This window comes from Carassius auratus, chromosome 21, assembly GCF_003368295.1.
Source record: "Carassius auratus strain Wakin chromosome 21, ASM336829v1, whole genome shotgun sequence".
NCBI lineage: Eukaryota > Metazoa > Chordata > Actinopteri > Cypriniformes > Cyprinidae > Carassius > Carassius auratus.
The window spans coordinates 11,753,669-11,774,082 of NC_039263.1; the positions used below are offsets into that span (position 1 = coordinate 11,753,669).

General features: G+C 35.3%; 1 protein-coding gene across 18 annotated transcripts in view; it reads left to right on the top strand.

Annotated features, from left to right (window-relative positions):
- nrxn2a (neurexin 2a) overlaps positions 1–20,414 on the top strand; it is a 336,553-nt gene that overhangs the window by 270,345 nt on the left and 45,794 nt on the right. For all 18 annotated transcript variants that reach the window (XM_026195944.1, XM_026195946.1, XM_026195947.1 and 15 more), the window contains one exon: positions 13,677–13,858. In XM_026195944.1, coding sequence (XP_026051729.1) covers positions 13,677–13,858 — 182 coding nt within the window. The remainder of the gene's footprint in view (positions 1–13,676; positions 13,859–20,414) is intronic.

Below are 20,414 nucleotides of genomic sequence, written 5' to 3' on the forward strand. Positions count from 1 at the left end.
GTGCTGACAGCCCTGTTTTCGGAACAACAGCGGGGGCCGACCTGCAAACCACTATGAACAACCTGTTCTGGCTGAAGCCTTGCTACTTTATCTAAGACGGTCGGCATCCCAGGCTTGTTTTGACAGAACAGACAGCGTCACAGTCCAAGCAGCTCTCTAAGATGGGCGTTCAAAATGAGACGTACGTTTTAGGTTGCTGCGGGAAGTGAACAAAAGACCTGTTAGATGGACAGTGTGTGTGTGTGTGTTAAAATGGCATGATGAAAACGCACAGCTTCACTGCAGAGAGAGGGACTGGATTTTTTTTTAAGAAACTCTGTAAGCTCATTGGCTGCGTCTCCGCCTCTGCCGTCAAGCAGGGCTGGAGATCCTAGAAAAAAAGAGTAATTATTCATGACTGAGCTGGATAGAGACGAGCAAGGCAGTACACAGAAGTCTCTGAGGAGAAGTTGAGCCGGGATGCCTAATTAGCTCTGTATATCAGAAGAGAGAGAGAGAGAATGGAGTGGGCGGGGGAGAAGAAGACACCATGCTCCTCCCCTCTTCTGTTTTGGATGACCCATTTAGGAAACACAGCACGACACAAAAACGCAACATCAGCTGAAACAAATAACACCTTCAACAGCCCAAGAAGCCTTTGCTGAAATGCATATTTAGACAGACTTGGTTTGAAAAAAAGACCTCTAATTTGCACTTTTCCATATAGACGCATATTTCCCTTTCTTTCTTTCTTTTTTCCTAGTAGCTTCAAGGGTTGGGTGAACACTTTTATAATAATGTATTTAATAATTCTGTGCATTAATTAAATCGTCCCATTTGATCTAATTCGTGTCTTGGAAAAAAAAAGAGCGCAATAAAATACTACTCAAGAGACTGTTAGTGTGCTGTAAGGGGTTTAGATTTGTTCTTATTAATACAGGATCTCACATCCACCTTCATTTGATTTCATGTTTAATTTAGTAACCTTTGTAAGGTGACCGTTTTGAAAAAGGGTAAACATTGGTGTTTATGATATTTACTGTTTACCTGAGGTGTCATTTGACCATTTTAAACAGTGATTAAATCAGTTGACCGTGAAAATAGTTTTGAACTTAAAAAAAGGATTGAATGCATTAGTGTATCATTTATTTACTTTGTATACAGCTTAACATTGAGATTTTATTCAATATTTCTCTCTCTCTTCTTTTCTTTTATGTGGTGTCCTGCTGTGATTTCTGCTACTCTCTCAAATTAAAGGTAAGAGAATTACATGTTTTCTTTACATATTCATGAATGTGGATTTGGTTATTTATGCACCAGTTCAATACTTTAAAGCATTGTAATTCTGCTTCGGTCATGCATTCTGATAATGATAACAGTAATTACATTGACACATTTATATAAAAAAAAAAAATTATAATAGTAATTGAAGTATACATGATCTCAAGCTTTACAAAAAGGCATTTAAAAATTGTGTGTATAAGTGTGTATATAGTTGAATTAAAATATCAAATATTTTATATATATATATATATAGTATAATAAAATCCAACAACTACTCATAATTTTTTTATATATAAAAAAAAACATGTAAGATGTGAGCTACAAATTAAAGCAGATGAAATCATAACACGTAACATGTATAATAACTTTAATTATCCAGCAAGTGGATGTAAAAATAAATTGTTTTGGTTATTTATTTATTTATTTATTTATTTTTGGGCCTGCAGCGATAATTGGATATTCACATTCACAAGTCAGAATTGTCCATGCTCTTTAAGTATATGAAATATGTACGTTTTAATATCTTAGCTTTAGCTTGAGGCAGAGTCTCTGCTTTGATACCATAAATAATTATCTACAGCATGAAACTGAATGCTTAGTGGCAAATAAATATGAGTTCCCAGAGCTCTAACAGGGTTTAACAGCAGCGTATGCCAGCGCTGCGTTATTCACTTACATGACAAAGACCTGTTTAATCAAATGGCAACAAGACAGATTAAATGCGATATCAGTTCTGCATTTAATACGTTGTACTTATTCCTAAATGATTCCATCCAATTATTTTACATCACATTGTGATTCACTGAGCTCTTATGATTTACTAAGACCTTATATCTTTTCTCTATTCACCAACTCTCTCTTCCTCTGGCCTTTAAATGGGTGTCAGGGCTGATTACAGGACATTTCAGGGTTGTCTGCCAGTGAGTCTTTTGGAAAGACCAGAGCATTATTGAGCTGACATCTGTAGAGCTCTTTAAATGTTCCCTGAATTGGGTTTCTATGCCTGCAACTGCCTCATCTCTAATATGCCGCTTCTTTAAAGAAACTTCCATTAATCCAAATAAGCTTTTACCTCCATGAAAGGTTGTCAGTTCTTTCTCTTCTTTTCTGATATTACCAAATAGCATTAGAAGTGCTTTGTTTCATGTTAATGAGAATACTGAGAGTCTTTCATTTTTATAAATTAGTTTATATTCAGGAATATATACCTCTTTTCATAGAGATAAAGGTAAGCTAATAGTTCAGACACAGAATATTCTTAATAATGCCATTTATTTCGATATAGACATTTCACATGTGCTTTTGTACCCAACATGCTTAGAGCCACATTACAGAGTTTTCTAATGCTACATTTGTGTTTCCTGAAAACGGCAGTGTTCATTAATCTTGGGAAGTGCATCAGCTGTGTGATGGTGTATATTGTTAGTGTGTTTTATAGCAGAAAACACTTTGGATTCACAACCCATTTATGCTGGAAAGCATCGCTAAGTGATGGCTAAATGAGATTTTTAAGGGAATTGAGCGTTAATGTTATCCTTTCATAGGACTTATGCTCTTCCTCCTCACCTCTTCTTTTCAGACTCTATTAGGTTTATGAAGAAAATCTGCATGTAGAATGCCGCTAACAAAATCTGATCGCAAAGACAACATCAAGTGCAGTAGTAGTAGTTGTACTAGTCACCCCCAGCTACTGGATTAGTGCGCTTGATTAGTTTATGTAGATTTTCTTTTCTAATTTTGGCTTTAGCTATAATATTTTGTGCAGTTGTGCATTGAAAGGATGAATTTAGAGAAACAGTTTCTCATAGATAGTTTGAACATGCTGAAACTATGGTTCTATTTGTAGCATTAGTTACATTAACTAACAAAGAAAAATACTTCTAAAACATGTATTAGTCTTGGTTAGTGTTAATTTCAGCATTATTAAAATCAAAGGTTGTATCTGTCTATAGTATTTAACGCACCTGATTAATATATATTGTTAAGATTAATAAATACTTTTATAAATGTATTGCTCATTGTTCATGTTAGGTAATACATTAAGTAACTTGAACTAATGGGACCGTATCATAAAATGTTACCTTTGATGTAAATTCACTCCCTGTGTAGCACCACCGCAACATTAATATCGCTACAGATGTGAAAACACTATTACCATAGATTATGATAGTTTTGTACAATTAAAAAGTATAGTTAATTTTTAGTCTACACACTGATACAGGCATTTACTGTACATATATGTGCCTTTCCTTGGCATTGTGTTGCCTCTCAAATTGTTGCTTCATGCAATTAGTGCATTTTTAAGATGACATTTAAAATGTAAAACTTTAGCTTTAACAATGAATAATGATGTATTCTGTTCTACATGGTTACACACCAAAAAGGTGTATTTATGTGTGTTTTTATTTTATTTTGTTTTATTGAGCATAAGAATTCACCCTGTGTTATGTCCCTTAAAAAGATACAGTACAGTTGTTCCATAATGGAAATTCAGTCATAATATATACACCCTCATGTAATTCCAAACCTGTTTGAGTTCCTTTTTAGGTCCCACTTTATATTAGGTGGCCTTAACTACTATGTACTTACATAAAATAATAAGTACAATGTACTTATTGTGTTCATATTGTATTGTAAAACACTTTTGCTGCTATTAAGGTGGGATGGGGTAAGGTTAGGGAGAGGGTTGGAGGTATGGGTAAGTTTAAGGGTGGGTTAAGGTGTAAAGTATGGGTCAACAGTGTAATTATAAATATAATTACAGAAATTAAATACAGATGTAATTACATGTAGTTTTTTTTAAAATGTAAGTACATTGTAAAAACATGTATTTACACAATAAGTACATTGTACTAAATTATTAATTCAATTGTAAGTACATAGTAGTTAAGGCCACTTAATATAAAGTGGGTCCCAACATGAGCCCGTCCCATTAAGAAATACATCTGAATAGAGATTAAAATGGTAAAGTTGCCTTATTATACAGATTTATACAAACCGACCATTCAAATAGTCATTCAGACAACAGACTGTGTCAAAAATATGCATATGCACAAATCCCTAATGATTATCAGTCAAACTTCTTTGGCAGCTTGGCTTCTCTAGAGTGATAGAAATCTGTTATACATGTAATCTAAGGTGTTAGAGTACATTTTCACCTTTTTTAAACATATGTGATATGTTTTATATCTATTTAAAAAAAATTATCTTCACATCAATTATTCAGCTCTTCTTCCTGGTCTTTTTTAATCAAATACTGCATGTACTGCCTGTCCTTTCATTACACATGGAGTTCTGACGGGTTTGTACTGTGTTGTGAATTGATGGTTGGGGGTTCTGGTGCACGTACAGAGCCCTAGTGGGAATGCACTGATTTGTTTATTGAAGCTGCCAACAAAAATAGGACACCCTGGATCTTGAGGTTTAATAAGTTATATGGCTTACAGTTCTGCAGCAGAGCAGTGCATCAGAAACCTCAAGAGACTCAACTGTTTACAGTAGCATTTACTCATTCCTGGTAGATATGCCAGTTATAAAGCTTAATCTGACCCCTTGCTACACTTTTGAGCAAGCCTCATCTGTCAATATCCTCATCTGAACTTGCAGCTAAATACGAGCGACAGAGTTCTTTTTGCAAAACATCAATGAACCAGGCAAGTTTTCTTTTCAAAAACCTTATCGTCTAAGGTGAAGCTTAAAGGTGTCGCACTACAAAAACAGTGAATAAATACTACAAATTTGATATCACCTCATACGGAAAACACCTCGGTAAACAAGGTAGGGCTTGTATTTTCTTACTGATGTTTGCCAGTCTAAGTGTAAAGGATGTAATTTTGATACCACTAGCATAATCAAAGGAAATAATGACTTTGAAACAGATTTAGTCCAAAATAGATTTAAAAAAAAAAAAACTGATAGCCACGCCCCCAACTCGCGCCATTGGTTGAGTTACTGTTGCTAGTCAGAATAGTGCTGCAGAAATATAGTTTCCTTTAATTATAAAACCCAAAGCTGAAGCATTGTAGCATCCAAAAAAATGACAAACTGCACCCTTAACTGACAGAAAGCCACCTGAGATTTCACATTAGTATAAATGGTAAACAATCTTTAGCTCAGAATTGTCCGACAGTTTGAAATATCAAATTTGATGCCTGCAACTTCATAAACGGCTCTCAGAGGGAAGTCCAGTCCCTCGCCGAAGCGTCTCACACTGAGAGTAATTCACTGCCAGGTTTCCGCAATTACAGAAAATTGCTAATATTTCAGCGCTATGCAGTTAGCCTGACTGCAGGGTACAAGTCTTCATTTGATTTCCATCCACACTGTCAACTTAAAAACCCATTTAGATTTGATTAACCAAGTTAATATGGTAATCCAGAGAAGTTTTTCGATAAAACACTAATGTTCAGGTGAAAGTAAGTTCTGCTAATTTGTTTGTTTCCTTTGCGATTAGACATCAGAAAATGCCTACAGAAAAATATTTTTTCATATTTATTCTTTCAAATGTCGTGTAGCTTATTTATTGTTATGGCTGAGAGCCCACAGTGTTATTATTGGTCCACACCATAAAATGAATTTCATTTGCAAGCTTTGGAAAACAACCCATAAAAAATGTATTCCAGGTCGGTTTCAATTAAATCTTGCACGCCCGGCTTTTTCAGATTGCTTTTTCATACCGTAAATAGCATTGTCGCTATTAACAGACCCCACAAAAGTGCTAAAAGGACTTATTTAGTGTTTAGATCTTATTTGGTTGTTCTCGCATCCCTAGTCTTATTTGAACTTTGCTACAGAGTGTTATATTTGCTGCTCCTGTTTGAAATGTGCAGGATGTTCTTAGCCCGCAGAGCTTGCTTATCAAGTCTCAAAGTCTACTTCCACACTGTGGGAAAATAAGTGTAAATCCGGTGTGGTTTATCCTGTGTAATGTAGGATGTTAATACACCCTGGCACCCGTAGAATGGTTTTGTGGGAGAGAAGCAAATATTGTGTTGCAAAACATGTGAGTGTCTGAAAAGAATGCTAAGTAGACTGCGTCGGTTCCTTTGCAGATTTTGCATTGAGACTGCTGGAAATAACATGTCTGCTCAGTTTTTTTTATAGCGTATTGGAGTATTGTTGCCACGATATTTGTTCATGCCAATAAGAAGGTAAATCTGGTATAAACTTATGCTATATAGTTCTGTTTTTCTGCACCAATGGAACAAGAGAGACCTTAACTTGGTTTCTGTAGGAGTGCTGCAAGTTATTTGAGGTGTCAGAAGCGTCTGGGTTTGACTGAATGCGTGGACTTAATGAACCGCAAATGATGGGTGTTCACATTTACCTTGATGAGTGCTGCACGCTGACTGACAGGCAAACTTATCCAAAAGGTTAATCAGTCTCCGAATGCTAAAGATACGTACGTGTTTCATGCTACATGCTGTATATTTGAACAGACTTGATTTTACATTTGTGTTATGAAATACCTAGGAAATGAATGCTATAGAGTCTGAGCTAATTGTGCTATGCATGATTCAAATATTGAAGTTAAAATGAAATATGTCATAATGGTTCCTTTCTGATGTATATTTAAATATTTCAAGAAGTTGGTTCAAGTACAGAAAAAAATATGCATATGCAAGGTTCAAAACTTCAAAGACTTCGGTCAAAACCTGCGGCAAAAAGGTTAAAAATAACGATTTGAATGTTTATGACAGTATTTTATGCTCCCTGAAAAAAAAGATTTATTTTAAGATGTAAGTTGTTCTTGTGCTGGCAAAAGCTGAATTTTCAGCTTCATTACTCCAGTCTTCAAAGTCACATGATCCTCACAAATCATTCAAATTTTGAACTGGTGATCAAGAAACATTATCTTATTATTATCAATTGTGAAACTGTAATACACTACCATTCTAAAAATGTGGAGTAATATATATATATATATATATATATATATATATATATATATATATATATATATATATATATATATATATATATATATATATATAGTTTTTACTTTCTATTTCTCAAAATATCCTGTATCACGGTTTCTACAAAATTATTTAGCTTTTTTCTAACTGCTGAGCTGGATGGATCATTCTGGCAATAATATTGCAGCTAAACACTTAGCAAAAGAAAAACAGTGCAAAGCAGTTGAAATGAATCCATAGAAGAAAAAAAAATACTTGGGATGGATCTTTCAAAAATGTTAGTCGTCCCAAAAGCGGCAGCTGCTTTGTTTTTGGCATACAGTCCTCCACATCCAGAGAGAGAAAAGATTCATTTATCTTTTTTTATGCCCCCCACTCCTAATTACTTTCCATTCTATATTTAGAAGCCTTTGATACCGCAACAAAAAATTATGTGCTGACGAAAACATTAATTTTTGAAGTGAAATTAGAATATAAAGTAATTAACCACAATTCCAATTAAAATATAATGAAGCCAAGTATATTTGTAAATTTAACACCAATATCAAGCATAAAAGCAAACACTCAGAAATTGGATGGGGAAATACAAAAGTGACTTTATTTGTCAGAGGCTTTGTCTCAATTCCATTAACGCAAAGAATGGACTTGAATGGAGACCTGTCTTGCCAAGCTTAGTCTATCTATTTTTAAAAGAACTTTAATGTAAATGTTTAACCAAAGAAACTGATCCAAAAGTATTGAATATCTTGAATTTATGGATACACAAACCCATGTATCAGATTAAATTGTTCATTTGAAGTATGTAGGGGTCTACCTCTGCCTGCGCAAAGACAATGGAAAATGAGCGAGTTCTTTCATTATTATTCTGCACTATACCCTTGCTGCAGTAATGCTCATTAACACATTACTGCAGCATCACTTGGAATAATTAGTTCAAGAAATGTGAAATCTTGCACAAATATCACTGGAGCGTTGTGTAGTTTTCTTCATCTCTGGCCACTTTCATGTGTCTGTAAGCTGACTTTGGTTCCCAGAACTATGAGGAATGTCATGTCCAGAAGGACTGAGCCTGTTCACACATGATCCAGTGGACATGATTCCAGTCTCCCTCCGTCCGAGGGCATCTGGGAACGCACAGCAAATAACTGCACTGCTTACTCACTTCCCTTTAGCCTCCATACACAGAGCTCATCTAATCACAGCATCTCACAGGGGCTCTCAGTGAAATCCAATCCCAACGCTTTATTGGAGATTGTTGTTTGCCTTGTTGAAAAGAAGAAACATGCAAAACCCGTTTCGGAGCTGTATGAAAAGAGCAAGAATAATTCACTTTGCTCAACTGTTCATTGGGGAGGTGATGTAGTCAAAAAAAAAAAAAGTTTTCTTTTTCATTTATTTTTGTTATTATGTGTTTGCTTTTTATCCCACGGGGTTACGAGATGTGATATTACCATAGGACAACTCTGTGGAATGTTTATTAATCTTAGAAGTAAAAGAAAAGATGGATCACACAGTTAAAAATCTCATCAGGGGTAGATTAAACACCATTGGAAAGTTTAGTCTATTAAATATATATACAGTGGACTAAAGAGGAAAAATATGTGTGTGTTTGGTGGGGTGCGTGTGTTCAAATTAATAAAACTAAAAACTAAGTCATTTTATACAGTCTTTTTCTTCAGTTTAGTCATCGTAATGTTTTTTCTTTAAGTAGGTCAGGCACACTATCTTATTTACTTATGTTTTTTTTTCATGTATTTCTGTACATATTTGCATATTTTCACTCACATATTTCCTGCTTTTTGTTTATTGCATTTTAAACAGACCAAAGTAAATAACATTTAGTCAGAACCTCTAGGCAACAAAAAAAAAAGTCTTAAGATTTGAGAGAAAATTGTTATTTTATTCTAAGCTAAGTGATTCTACATTTATTCAGAAGCCTTTGTGTGCGTGCTGATTTTGTTCAGCTTACTTTATGTTATGTTTTAGCATTTATAATATAAAGATATAGTCTTACATTTTTACCTAATCAAATTCTCACTAATGCAGCTTTTAAAACGACAGCACGCAAACCATGATTCATGTCTGTGACAGTAACAGCCTAACAAAGGGACAAGCACTTGAATATATCCTGCCCAAAAGTCCTGTGTCATACAGTCGGGATTATAAAAGTTTTGTGAGTGGTAGTTTTAAATGGCACACGGCTCAGGAAATGGTTTTATCTTGTTCAATACACACACGTCTTTTTAGTTGAATTACAGGGAGTAACTGAAGCAGGAAAATTGAATTTTTGCCTCCAAGACTTTTTTTTCCCCCAAAGACGGTGTGTGTGGACAGTTCATTTAGTGTGCTTATTGAATTAAACAGTGTTTACAAATGCTTAACCTATCAGGAACTTAATGCACTGGCCCTTGCTTGTTCCACTACACTAAAGCCTGACAAAAGAGCCATTGTGGAGTAATAGAAATATTTAGAGTGCCCAGTACTGGCTTAAATGTACCATATCAGCATCCTCTTTTCTTGGGCAAATGTTTACTTGCAAAAACAAGCATCCTTTCTTTCATCTGTAGAAAAGGCTACGAATGGTTTTATGTCATAATTTTCAAGGGCAGATAAATGAGTATAGGTCATAACCAATCTAATGCAGACAACATTATCAGAGGCCTACGTGAAGTGATATTGATTTGTTTAGCACAACCCTAAAATGATATAGAGTGGAAACAGATTCCAACATTTAGAAAATAACCGAGCCGATAAAATCGTATTCCTTCTGAATGAGGAAATCAATTCTGTTTTGGAGACTTTATACACTTTCTGATTGGATCATGATAGCAGTGGTTAAGTTTCACCTCTGCTGTGAAGCGTCAGGCTAAACGTCCCATAAAAAACGTCCTTGGGCCAATGAAGTCACGTGGGTTGTCTAGACGCTATATGTGGTTTATGAAGCAAAGTGGTACACTATACAACCCAACTTGTGCACAAACTGAGAAGCTTCCCATCCATAAATATTCCTTAACAGCCATTAAACTATATTTTGCATCATTTTTTTATTAAAAAGATATATATTTAATCTCTTTGAGGCTGGACTTATTAAGCTGTTTTTAATAGAATAATATGAGATGAGTCAGTTTTTGTCTCTCAATGAAACTGCGCCTGTCACAAAGGTCAAGACACATTGTGGCTTTGTTCCTGATATTTTTGTCTAGCTTGGCTTATGTGAAAAATATCCCACGTGTGTCATGTAAAAAAAAAAATCGGGCATTGTAGATGAACTCTAAATTTTCCATTGACGTAAAAGTTAGTAGGTAGGCAGTTTGTTTGTCTTTCATTTGAATTACATGCTGCTTACATCAGTGAGGGTCAGACTATCATTATTATAATTTGATTTAAACTTTATATTATGTTGTAGTTCTGAACTGAATTACTGGCAACCAGTTTTAATTGACTTTAATAGCCAATATAGGTTCTTACTTTCATTCGGAGTTTGGCAAGTGTAATGCTGATGACAAATACTTTAGCTCCAATTAAATGAATAGGCCTGATTGATCCCATGTGTATGAGTTCCTCATATTTCAGCGGCTCGAACAGTTGTTGTGATGCGAGGCGGCCCAAACTCAACAAGTTATTTAGCAGCTTTCACGAGCAGGTGTTCGGCACTCTGTAACCCGCATCCCGCCTGGGGGACCACTCGCCAGAACTCTTAATTACATTCCCCGCACCTCCTCTGTTTGCTCATTTAGACGACCACAAGCGCCAGGAATGACAGGTGGCACCTCTTTTGCATCCAGGTATTTAGGTGAGATTTGAGGTAAAAGTGGGAGGTCAGTTATTTAGCAAACCTTTAATTAGTTGGGAGGGCGTTCAAGCGAACCCTCGTCTCAATGTTCCAATGATGAGTAAATATCTGGCCTTACAGCAGATGCCGAGTGTCGAGCGTGACAAACGGAGAGCACCTGACAGATGTTTGTAGAGCTTTGGAATAATGTTAGAGGTACTTTGCAACTCCAGAACAGACTGTGTGGATGTTATTTCATTAGATAACAAAATATGAAGCACAAGAAAGATAGCACTAGTAGTTTCTCCAGCTTCCTGCTTAAAAACTTTTCTTGCTTGTAGTTTTAGGAATTTGCTTAAAGTTTTGTTAACAGTTTTAACAAGGTTTCATTGGTCAATATTCCCTTACAAAAGGAAAATATATTTACCAATATATTTCTTAAAATATATTGTGATATATTGTAATATATTATTTTCCCTTTTTATTTTCTAATATTTTATATATTTGAATACATTTAATAATATATTGATGATACATATATTATATAATATATTGCAAAATATACAAATGATTGCCGCTTTCAATGTTTTGCAATATATTGGAAAAAAATTAATATATATAAGAATATATGCCTAATATATTACATGATTTTTTCCAATATACTGCAATATATTTTTGTTTCATAAGGGTTAGTAATGCAGTTCAAATGATTAAACAGTGAGCAATATACAGTATCTAGAGCATTTATTAATCTTAGACTTGATTTAAATACATTATTAAAATCAAAAGTTCTGTCTGTTAACTAACATGTTAACAAGACAGTTGTATTTACAAATAATATCAAATGCTTTATTGTTGGTTAATGAATTTACTAATGATAACAAATGAGATTTTATTGCAAAGTTCCTGAAATATACTTATATTTATATTCGTTATATATTTATATATTTTTTAATTTTATGATTTATTGCTAAATAAAATGAAATATAAAATAACTTAATTGTATTTTACTTCATACTTTTTTATGATGATGATGATGATGATGAAACAAACATAAAAATGCATCTGGGGGAAAATAACTTGAAAAATAACACAAAATGCATATTAAAGACAAATAATAACACTGAAAGAGTATACCACAGTCCATGATGAAGTCCATAAAGAAAGCAACACACCTTAAAAGCGGATGCACACAAGGAAAAATTATGGCAAACCACTGCAATGCAGCAGCCAGTCCCCGTGAGCCAGTACAAACCACCAACAACTAACAAAATATGTTGCCATTAATATTTTTCTTCGAATATTTTTCGAAGTTGTTCTCAGACGGTTACTGAAAACCTAGCAATAGCAAGCTAGCTTTGATAGCATAAGATTCCACCCTCCCAGTAAATTAATCTCCAAAGCCAAACGCGCGTTAAACTCACAGCACATGTAATAAATGAGTTCACTGCAGTCCTTCACTGTGAATGGATCTGTTCTGAGGCTCAGAAAACACTGGATCACGGGCTGATCACCTGAACAAAGTGTGCACTTCGTTTGGAATCAACAGACTTTATGAAGGGATTAAGCAGTATTGTGCTTTCGGTTTTAGTTTGTTTGACAGATACTGTGTCAAAGCACAATGGCCCAAAACACAACTTTAAATACCTTTTATGTTAGAATAAGAAGTTTAAATATATTTTAAAAACTAAATTTTTTGCCCAAAAGACCTATCGTTTCATATCGTCATTTGACCACAATGATATCAAGACAGTTTTGATATCGCAATACCACATCCTTAATATTTAGTCCAATTAACTTAGTAATTGGTATCAGAATGTGAAGAGACTTTCAAACAGCATAACAAACAAAAAAAATGTTTCGGAAGAAAATCACCTACCCTGCCTTTAAAATAATTTAATTAGCTTTATCAGCTGTAATTGAAAAAAATACATATTGTAAAAAAACATTATATTTAATAGTTTTTCATGTGTCTTGTTTCCGGGACCTTCTTGATGTGTATTTCTACATTGTTCATTGAGTATAGCTGGACTTTGTTCACATTTGCCCATTACTGTGCTATTGTGCTTCAACAGTGAGGCAGCTCACATTACATCCTCTCGTTTAACCCTGGCAAATCGGTCAACACAGTTGCCCAGGTTCATTCTCTGGGGCTGTTTCAGCACGGATAGCTTGGCAGTTTCAAACATGTCGGGCATCCGTCCCGCCCTGCGGTGGTTTCTTACCATGCTGACGCAGCACGGCCCTGGCTCTATTTCAGATACTCATTTCTATACAGCCACTGTGATTCGATGCCATGTCCAATGGCAGTGAAATATTAGCTCCCTAAGTATGCGGTGAGGAACAAGAGCAACAAGAGGGCAAGTTGGTGAAGTTCGCAAGGCCAATAAAACATTTCAGCTCCAAGCCGACGCAGGATGCTTGTTTCTGAAATGGCAGTCCTGAATATGACTTTTGGAAACACGTTGCAAATGAGCATTCAAGGCACATCAGAACAGATGGCAACTTATTAAAGACAGAGACGCTTTTATCTCGTACGAGGCAGAGCATAGGGCAAATATGCGATGTGAGATGGTTCTTTAGCATCCATCTTGCCTCACACATTCACATTGCTGCATCCCTCCTGCTGTGACACTCCACATCTCACTTTCATTCTTATTTTCCTTGGTCTCATGAAACATCCTTGAATCCTTAGCTCATGTTACGTGTCTTCCTTCATTTGGCAGCTGGGACCACATATATTTTTGGGAGAGGAGGAGCACTCATCACGTACACATGGGCTCCCAATGATCGGCCGAGCACCAGGGCAGACCGTTTGGCCGTGGGCTTCAGCAGCCAGCAGAGTGATGCCATCCTGGTGCAGGTGGAGAGCAGCCAGGGCCTCGGAGACTACCTGCAGTTACACATTGTGAGTATCACAGCTCAGTTTGAAGCACTTATAGGCCTCTTACTTATTATTTATGATCCTACAATCCTCTACATCAGGGATAGGCAACTCCGGTCCTGGAGGGCCACTATTCTGCAGAGTTTAGCTTCAGCCCTCATAAAAACTCACCTGCCTGTATCTATCTAGTTATCCCGGAAGCACTGATTGCCTTGTTCAGGTGTGTTTAATCAGTGTTGGAGCTAAAATCTGCAAGACAGTGGCCCTCTAGGACCGGAGTTGCCTATCCCTGCTCTACATGCTCTATATTAAAACACAGATGGCTCTAATGTCTTTTTGTTCTAGTTTTTGGATCAGTTTGGCTGTATCACTACTATGAATCTAAAAGGTTTTTAAAGACATCTTTCAGAATTTCACTTTTTCATATTAGGAAAGGTAATATAATTTGATATAATTAGAAACGTCAATCTGACACATTTAATGTGAATGCAAATACATATGTATACTTATTATTGTTGTTGTTGTATAACTTGTATAGTTAGAAATATACCTAGAAATATACTTGTATACCATAGAAATAATACTAGAATAATAGAAACAATAATATTAGTATTAATAATAATAATAATAATAATAATAATAATAATGTATAATTTATATAGTTTATAATAATTGTTGCTGTTCTTGTTATTGTTACTTATTAGTATTATTAGCATTAGTATTAGTATTATAAGTATAAGTATAAGTATTAGTATTAGTATTAGTATTAGTATTATTAGCTTTAGTATTAGTATTATTGTTGTTGTTTGCCAAAAAAAAATATATATATTGTTCATTATTAATATGTTGTTGTTGTATAACTTGTATAGTTTACCATAGAAATAATAATAGAATAATACAAACAATAATATTAGTATTAATAATAATAATGTATAATTTATATAGTTTATAATATTGTTGCTGTTCTTGTTATTGTTACTTATTAGTATTATTAGCATTAGCATTAGTATTAGTATTAGTATTAGCATTAGTATTATTATTAGTATTAGCATTAGTATATATATATATATATATATATATATATATATATATATATATATATATATATATATATATATATTGTTCATTATTAATACACAGCAACAACAATAATATTTTACATTTTGATTTATAGTCACAATATATATATATATATATATATATATATATATATATATATATATATATTTCAGATATATATATTTCAGAGCCAGATGTCCATCTACTGTAGACGTGATACAGAGCTGAAACTTACCCCTGATTTTCTAAAGTATCCTTAAATTTTAATGTAAAGACATGCTGTGATCACACCATGCCATAATAACTATAATTACTAGATGACAACTCTGGACGTTCTACTCAGGGCTGTTCACATCCTCTGACTTAGAATTATGTATTTTTATGGTAACACTATTAGCACAAAAATGAAACTGTGTGATTTGAGTTATCAATGGACAAAGCCACAGCACTACAAATAATAGTCATTATGCAAGAGGCTTATTAATAAAGTTATAGGTTAGTTTAGTTGGACATTCAGCTGTGTACTAGCTAAATTAAAGTATGGCATTTATGCTTGTGTGAATGCTTTTTATGAACCGGAACCTCATAATTATAGTAACTCCAACATGACAAGAACACACCTTCATTTTGCTGTGACAAAACTGTAGTATGTATTATATCTGGAGGCTTTTGTGTGAGCAATGCTACTGACGTAGTCTTTGCATTTCCATTCAGTCAGTTGGGGAACTGCTGACAGGGGAACTGATGCAAATTGACTTGGATAAAAATCTTAAGTTGAATCATTTTGGAGAACGCTTCAGGGGCTTCAGACATATGAAGCTATATTCATGGATCAAACGATGAATAGAAGCTGCGTCTTTACATTCAATTCTCCTTGATAAGATCCGAATACACCTCCTCCCCAACCCAGGCAGATAGGAGAAAATTACCCCCAAAATGATGGAATCATTAATCGCTGAACAGTTTATGATGAAAACACCATACCCCTTCATATTCATTTAGCGTATTAAAACAACATAGGGCTGGGATAGTATGACGGTAGATCAAGCTTGTAAATGCCTCGTTGACCTCTTGGCTTATTACTTGCAATTATATTCAAGGGAGAAAAAAAAAAGATGCATTTTAATAAGGTTCCTCCGAATGAATAATTAATTCAGCGTGAACTGTCGACTTTCACACTGTGAGCCTCCATGGCAGCACAGCCATAAACAGTCTGAGAGCAGCTGCTCTCCCAGACACAGACTGGGGCTTGTTTTCAGAAACTTCTTCCTCTCGTCACAGACACAAAGCACAAGAGCCTTACATTCTGTGGGCTGAAGGACGGATCTGTGGAGGGTTTTTTACATCCTTTCTGATAGCTTTTTCTCTGTCAGAATGGTGATTCCCAACATGGGGGATATATGTGTCTCATGGGGATTTTGTGTCGCTATGTAGCTCTGAACACAGTACCTTTTTAAGAACAGAATATATTAATATCAATAATAAATAATGTAATGTAATGTAAGTCGCTTTGGATAAAAGCTTCTGCTAAATGAATAAATGTAAATGTAAATATGAATAAATAATATCTTTATTATATTAGAAATTTAAAACTAAAATGTAACACTATAAATTAGCATCAGTCAAATTTGTGGTAGAATACAGTATGTGCTATTTAGTGATTTTAAATATATTAGAGATCCAAAAAAGGCGAATTTGCTGTTTTTTTAGCTGAAACCATAAAGGCTGGGTGATTCATAAGATGTAAGTCAATGGTTCCCATCACTGTGAGAACTAAAAGGTTTCTGACAATATCGAAGCAAACTGTGCAAAGTGCTGAATATTTACAACATTATGCATGTAAAAATGTAAAGCGACTACACTTCGTTTACAAAATTAATTACTAAATGTATCAAAAATGACATAATTATGTTTGCATCGATCATAATTAATCTCATGATTTTATAGAATACGGAATTAAACATTCATAATGTCTTCTTCTTTTTTTCAGAAATTTTCCACTTACCTCTTTATCATTAATATTAATAGTTTTGTTGTTTATGCTGATGAAGGCTATTAGCATATCCGAGCCCTACTAATGAGGCTGTCAGGGGACAGAAAAACAAAAAGGTTGGGAAACACTATCCAAAACGCTCTGTCCTCAGTATGCCGGTCCAAGGCGATGGCATCAACCTTGATTACAGTGCTCTATGATTTGGCTTGCGCCGTAAATAATATTCAGTTGTATATAAAAACGAGTCTGTAAACTTTATGGTAGACATAAACAGCGAGTTATGACGGAGAGGCGTGGCAAATAGCATCTGAGGTTTCACGCTGCTCTCAAGACAACTCAGCTTACGCCTCAAAGTTTGTCCTTCGTGTAGCAGGATTTACTTGAGCTTGTAAATTACAAGCAAGGACAGATAATCCAATTGGTCGTGAGCATGATAGATGTATGGAATGACTGACTACGGTGGGCGTAGCAGAGCCCGATGGCCCTTAGGCAGCTGACTTCAGGGTTTTCCCACTTCTTCTCTCCTACTACTCATCCCTCTTTCTCTCTCTGATGATGTTGCTTGGGTTTGTAGCATCATTTATTTACCCACGGACTCTGAGGTTAGATGATAACTGAGCAGAACCAGCCCGGGCTGATGAATGAGACAGAGCCAGGGGTTGTTACGGCTTGTAATGAATAGCAGACTCATTTCGTATTCCGGGTGGGTGTGTATCGATCTGAACCAAGGCTCTGGCCTCCTCAATTTTGTTGGCATGGTGTGTTGAGGGTGCCCCAGGGTTCACCTGCCCACCTGTCAGGGGCACAGAGTGATGGATTAATAGAGCTTTATGGTCTTGGTGACCATGTTAAGCAAACACCTAAGACCCCTGGAGAGAGGGGTTGAAATGGAGTGTAGATGCCACCCCAGACTGTGACCCACTGGTTGTGACATCAACACGGCTGGATAGATGAACCCGTGCCCCCCAGTGCCCTCTGCCAGCTGGCATAGACATCAAAAAGAGAATGCGGACAGGATGGCAGATGCTTCAGTGGCTATTTGCTGTTGTACTTACCAATGTGTTTCTGTTTGTTTACACTGGTACCTGATTACAATACACAAACAGTGAGATTCTGCTGGACTTCCTGTGATTTGGCACTGGTAATTACAACTGTGCTGATATATTCAGAACCGAAGCAGGATTTTCTTGAAGTGTGATATAATATGATGTTTTTACTCTAAGCTTCAGTTTTAAAAAATGTTAATATTGAGTTTTTATTTTATAAACATAATATGGCCAGTTATGTTATTAAGTGAATTCTTACATCATCAACAGGAATTGTTCTGAAAGAGCAGAGTGAACCATTCTCTCTAAGAAACACGCAGTAGTGATGTTTTGTTTCTGAATTAATCACTTTTTGTCATCGAGCAAATCATGTCTCACTCACTTGTTTCATACCTGAATGAGTCAGTGTGTTTAAACAAATCATCTGAATAAATGATTCAATGACTCACTCATACACACTCATACAGTAGGTGCATTTATGTAGTAGGCAACAAAAAAAAACAGTATGTAAAAAGAGTATTATGTCAGAATTTACACTATTTACACAACAGCAGCCGAAAAGTCTTGTGAGTTGACATTTTACCATCCCATGAGGCTACAGGTTTGTGAATAGCAACTGCCACATGTAGGTGACATGATAATGACAATATGACAAATGTACTGTAGCATGTCTAGATTACATTAAATCTACACATATCTGTACTATATTGATCATACTTTTTTAAAACAATTACTAATAAATATTTATTCGGAAGAAGTATCTTTGCAGTTTTGGATGTTGATGAATCAATAGGTTTAAATGAATAGGTTGAATGAGCGATTCAATGACTCACTCATAGAAAATTACTTTTTGTTCTTGAATGATTAGTGTGTTAGATCAAATTGGTTAAATTAATAATTCAATGACTCATTCATAAAGGCACTTAATAATAATGGAATAAATAAGTGGGTTTGAAGGAATTGGGTAAATTAATGATTCACTGACTCAAAAAATCCCCACCAGTATTGCCCAGATTGACAATCTGTCTTGAAATCAACACTAACAAGCAGAGTGATAGAAGAGGAAAAAGGCCCAGTGCTGTCGAACTGTTCTATCAGCACTTTTGAAACTGGAACTAGCTGTTTTATAACAGGACAAAAGCTCAGAGAGATGTTTCAGACAATTCGATTTGCATCATTTAAAGCTACAAAAGATCTCTTGCAAAGTAAAACGAAGGACTCTCACTATAATTAGCTGCTCCCACCGTGAGTTTGACTAATAGGCAGATTAAATTGGCCTTTGTCAATCACAGCCCACTGTAAGCCTCCTTCATTAAGCAACTTTAGAAAGCACCCTGTGGCAAAGGCCATCTCTGTGGAAGGGAATCAGGAGCATAGCACAAAAGAACAGTTTAACTCTCTTATTATAATATTCACACCGACCAATTTTGCTGGCAAATTCTATATTCATTGCTCTTGGGCAGCGGTTCCCAAACTGGGGTGCATGCACCCCTAGGGGTGCACAGACTGACCAGCAGGGGTGCATGAGAGAATGCTTGTGATGATGTGTGTGCATTTTTTGAATGGGCAAATGAAAGAGAATTTTAAAGAATTTAACAAGGTCGTGGCAGTTGAGGCTCATTTGAATTCGAAGTAAATGAACAAAACTTCACACAGAAAAAACCGCTCTGCGCAGAACTATAAATTAGGAGAATAATGTCAATGTGACTGTTTTTGCTCAATTTATTTAACGTAAATAGTTCCAAACAAACTTAGCAGCAGAACTGTCGTGCATCTCCGAGCAACACACAGCGATGTTTCGTTACTGAATAATATGCTGTCAATGATTCAGTGGTCCATTCATAAGGACAGGCCCTGCTTCTCAATGTGCACCCTATCTGCCCTAAATAGTGTTGAAAATTACTAATATCACATAGAATTTAGGATGGATTGTATGCACTTGTATCACAAAAACAAATTCCTCGTATGTGTAAACATACCTGGCAATAAAGCTCATTCTCTCATTCTCACATTGGGACGCAGGCATGCACTTGCCTCATTCTTGAATGAATCAGCCGTCTGAATGAATCATTTGAATGCCTCAATGACTCATTAAGACAGTCACTTACTGCAGGTTACTTTCAAATTCAAAACCTTTTTTAATATTTTCCAACTTTTCATATTTGTAAATAAAAAACCTGATTTAAAACACCAAGCTGTTGTAATCTTGCAGTGTAAATGCATTCATGCTACATTTCAGCTTCATAAAACTGTCTGTGTAAATGCATCTAAATGCCACTTCAGCTGCTTCTGTTTCTCCAGCAGTGCAAAGATTTGATTTGTTAATGCTGATTTCAATTGATTGGTAACAGCCCTATAGAGTCTTGTTATATTAAGTGAAATTAATAATAATATTAAAGATTTTTATGTGAAAGATGACACATGCATTTCATAAGTTTAGGAGGACATGCCCTTTTTATAGTCAAAAAAAATAAATAGAGAA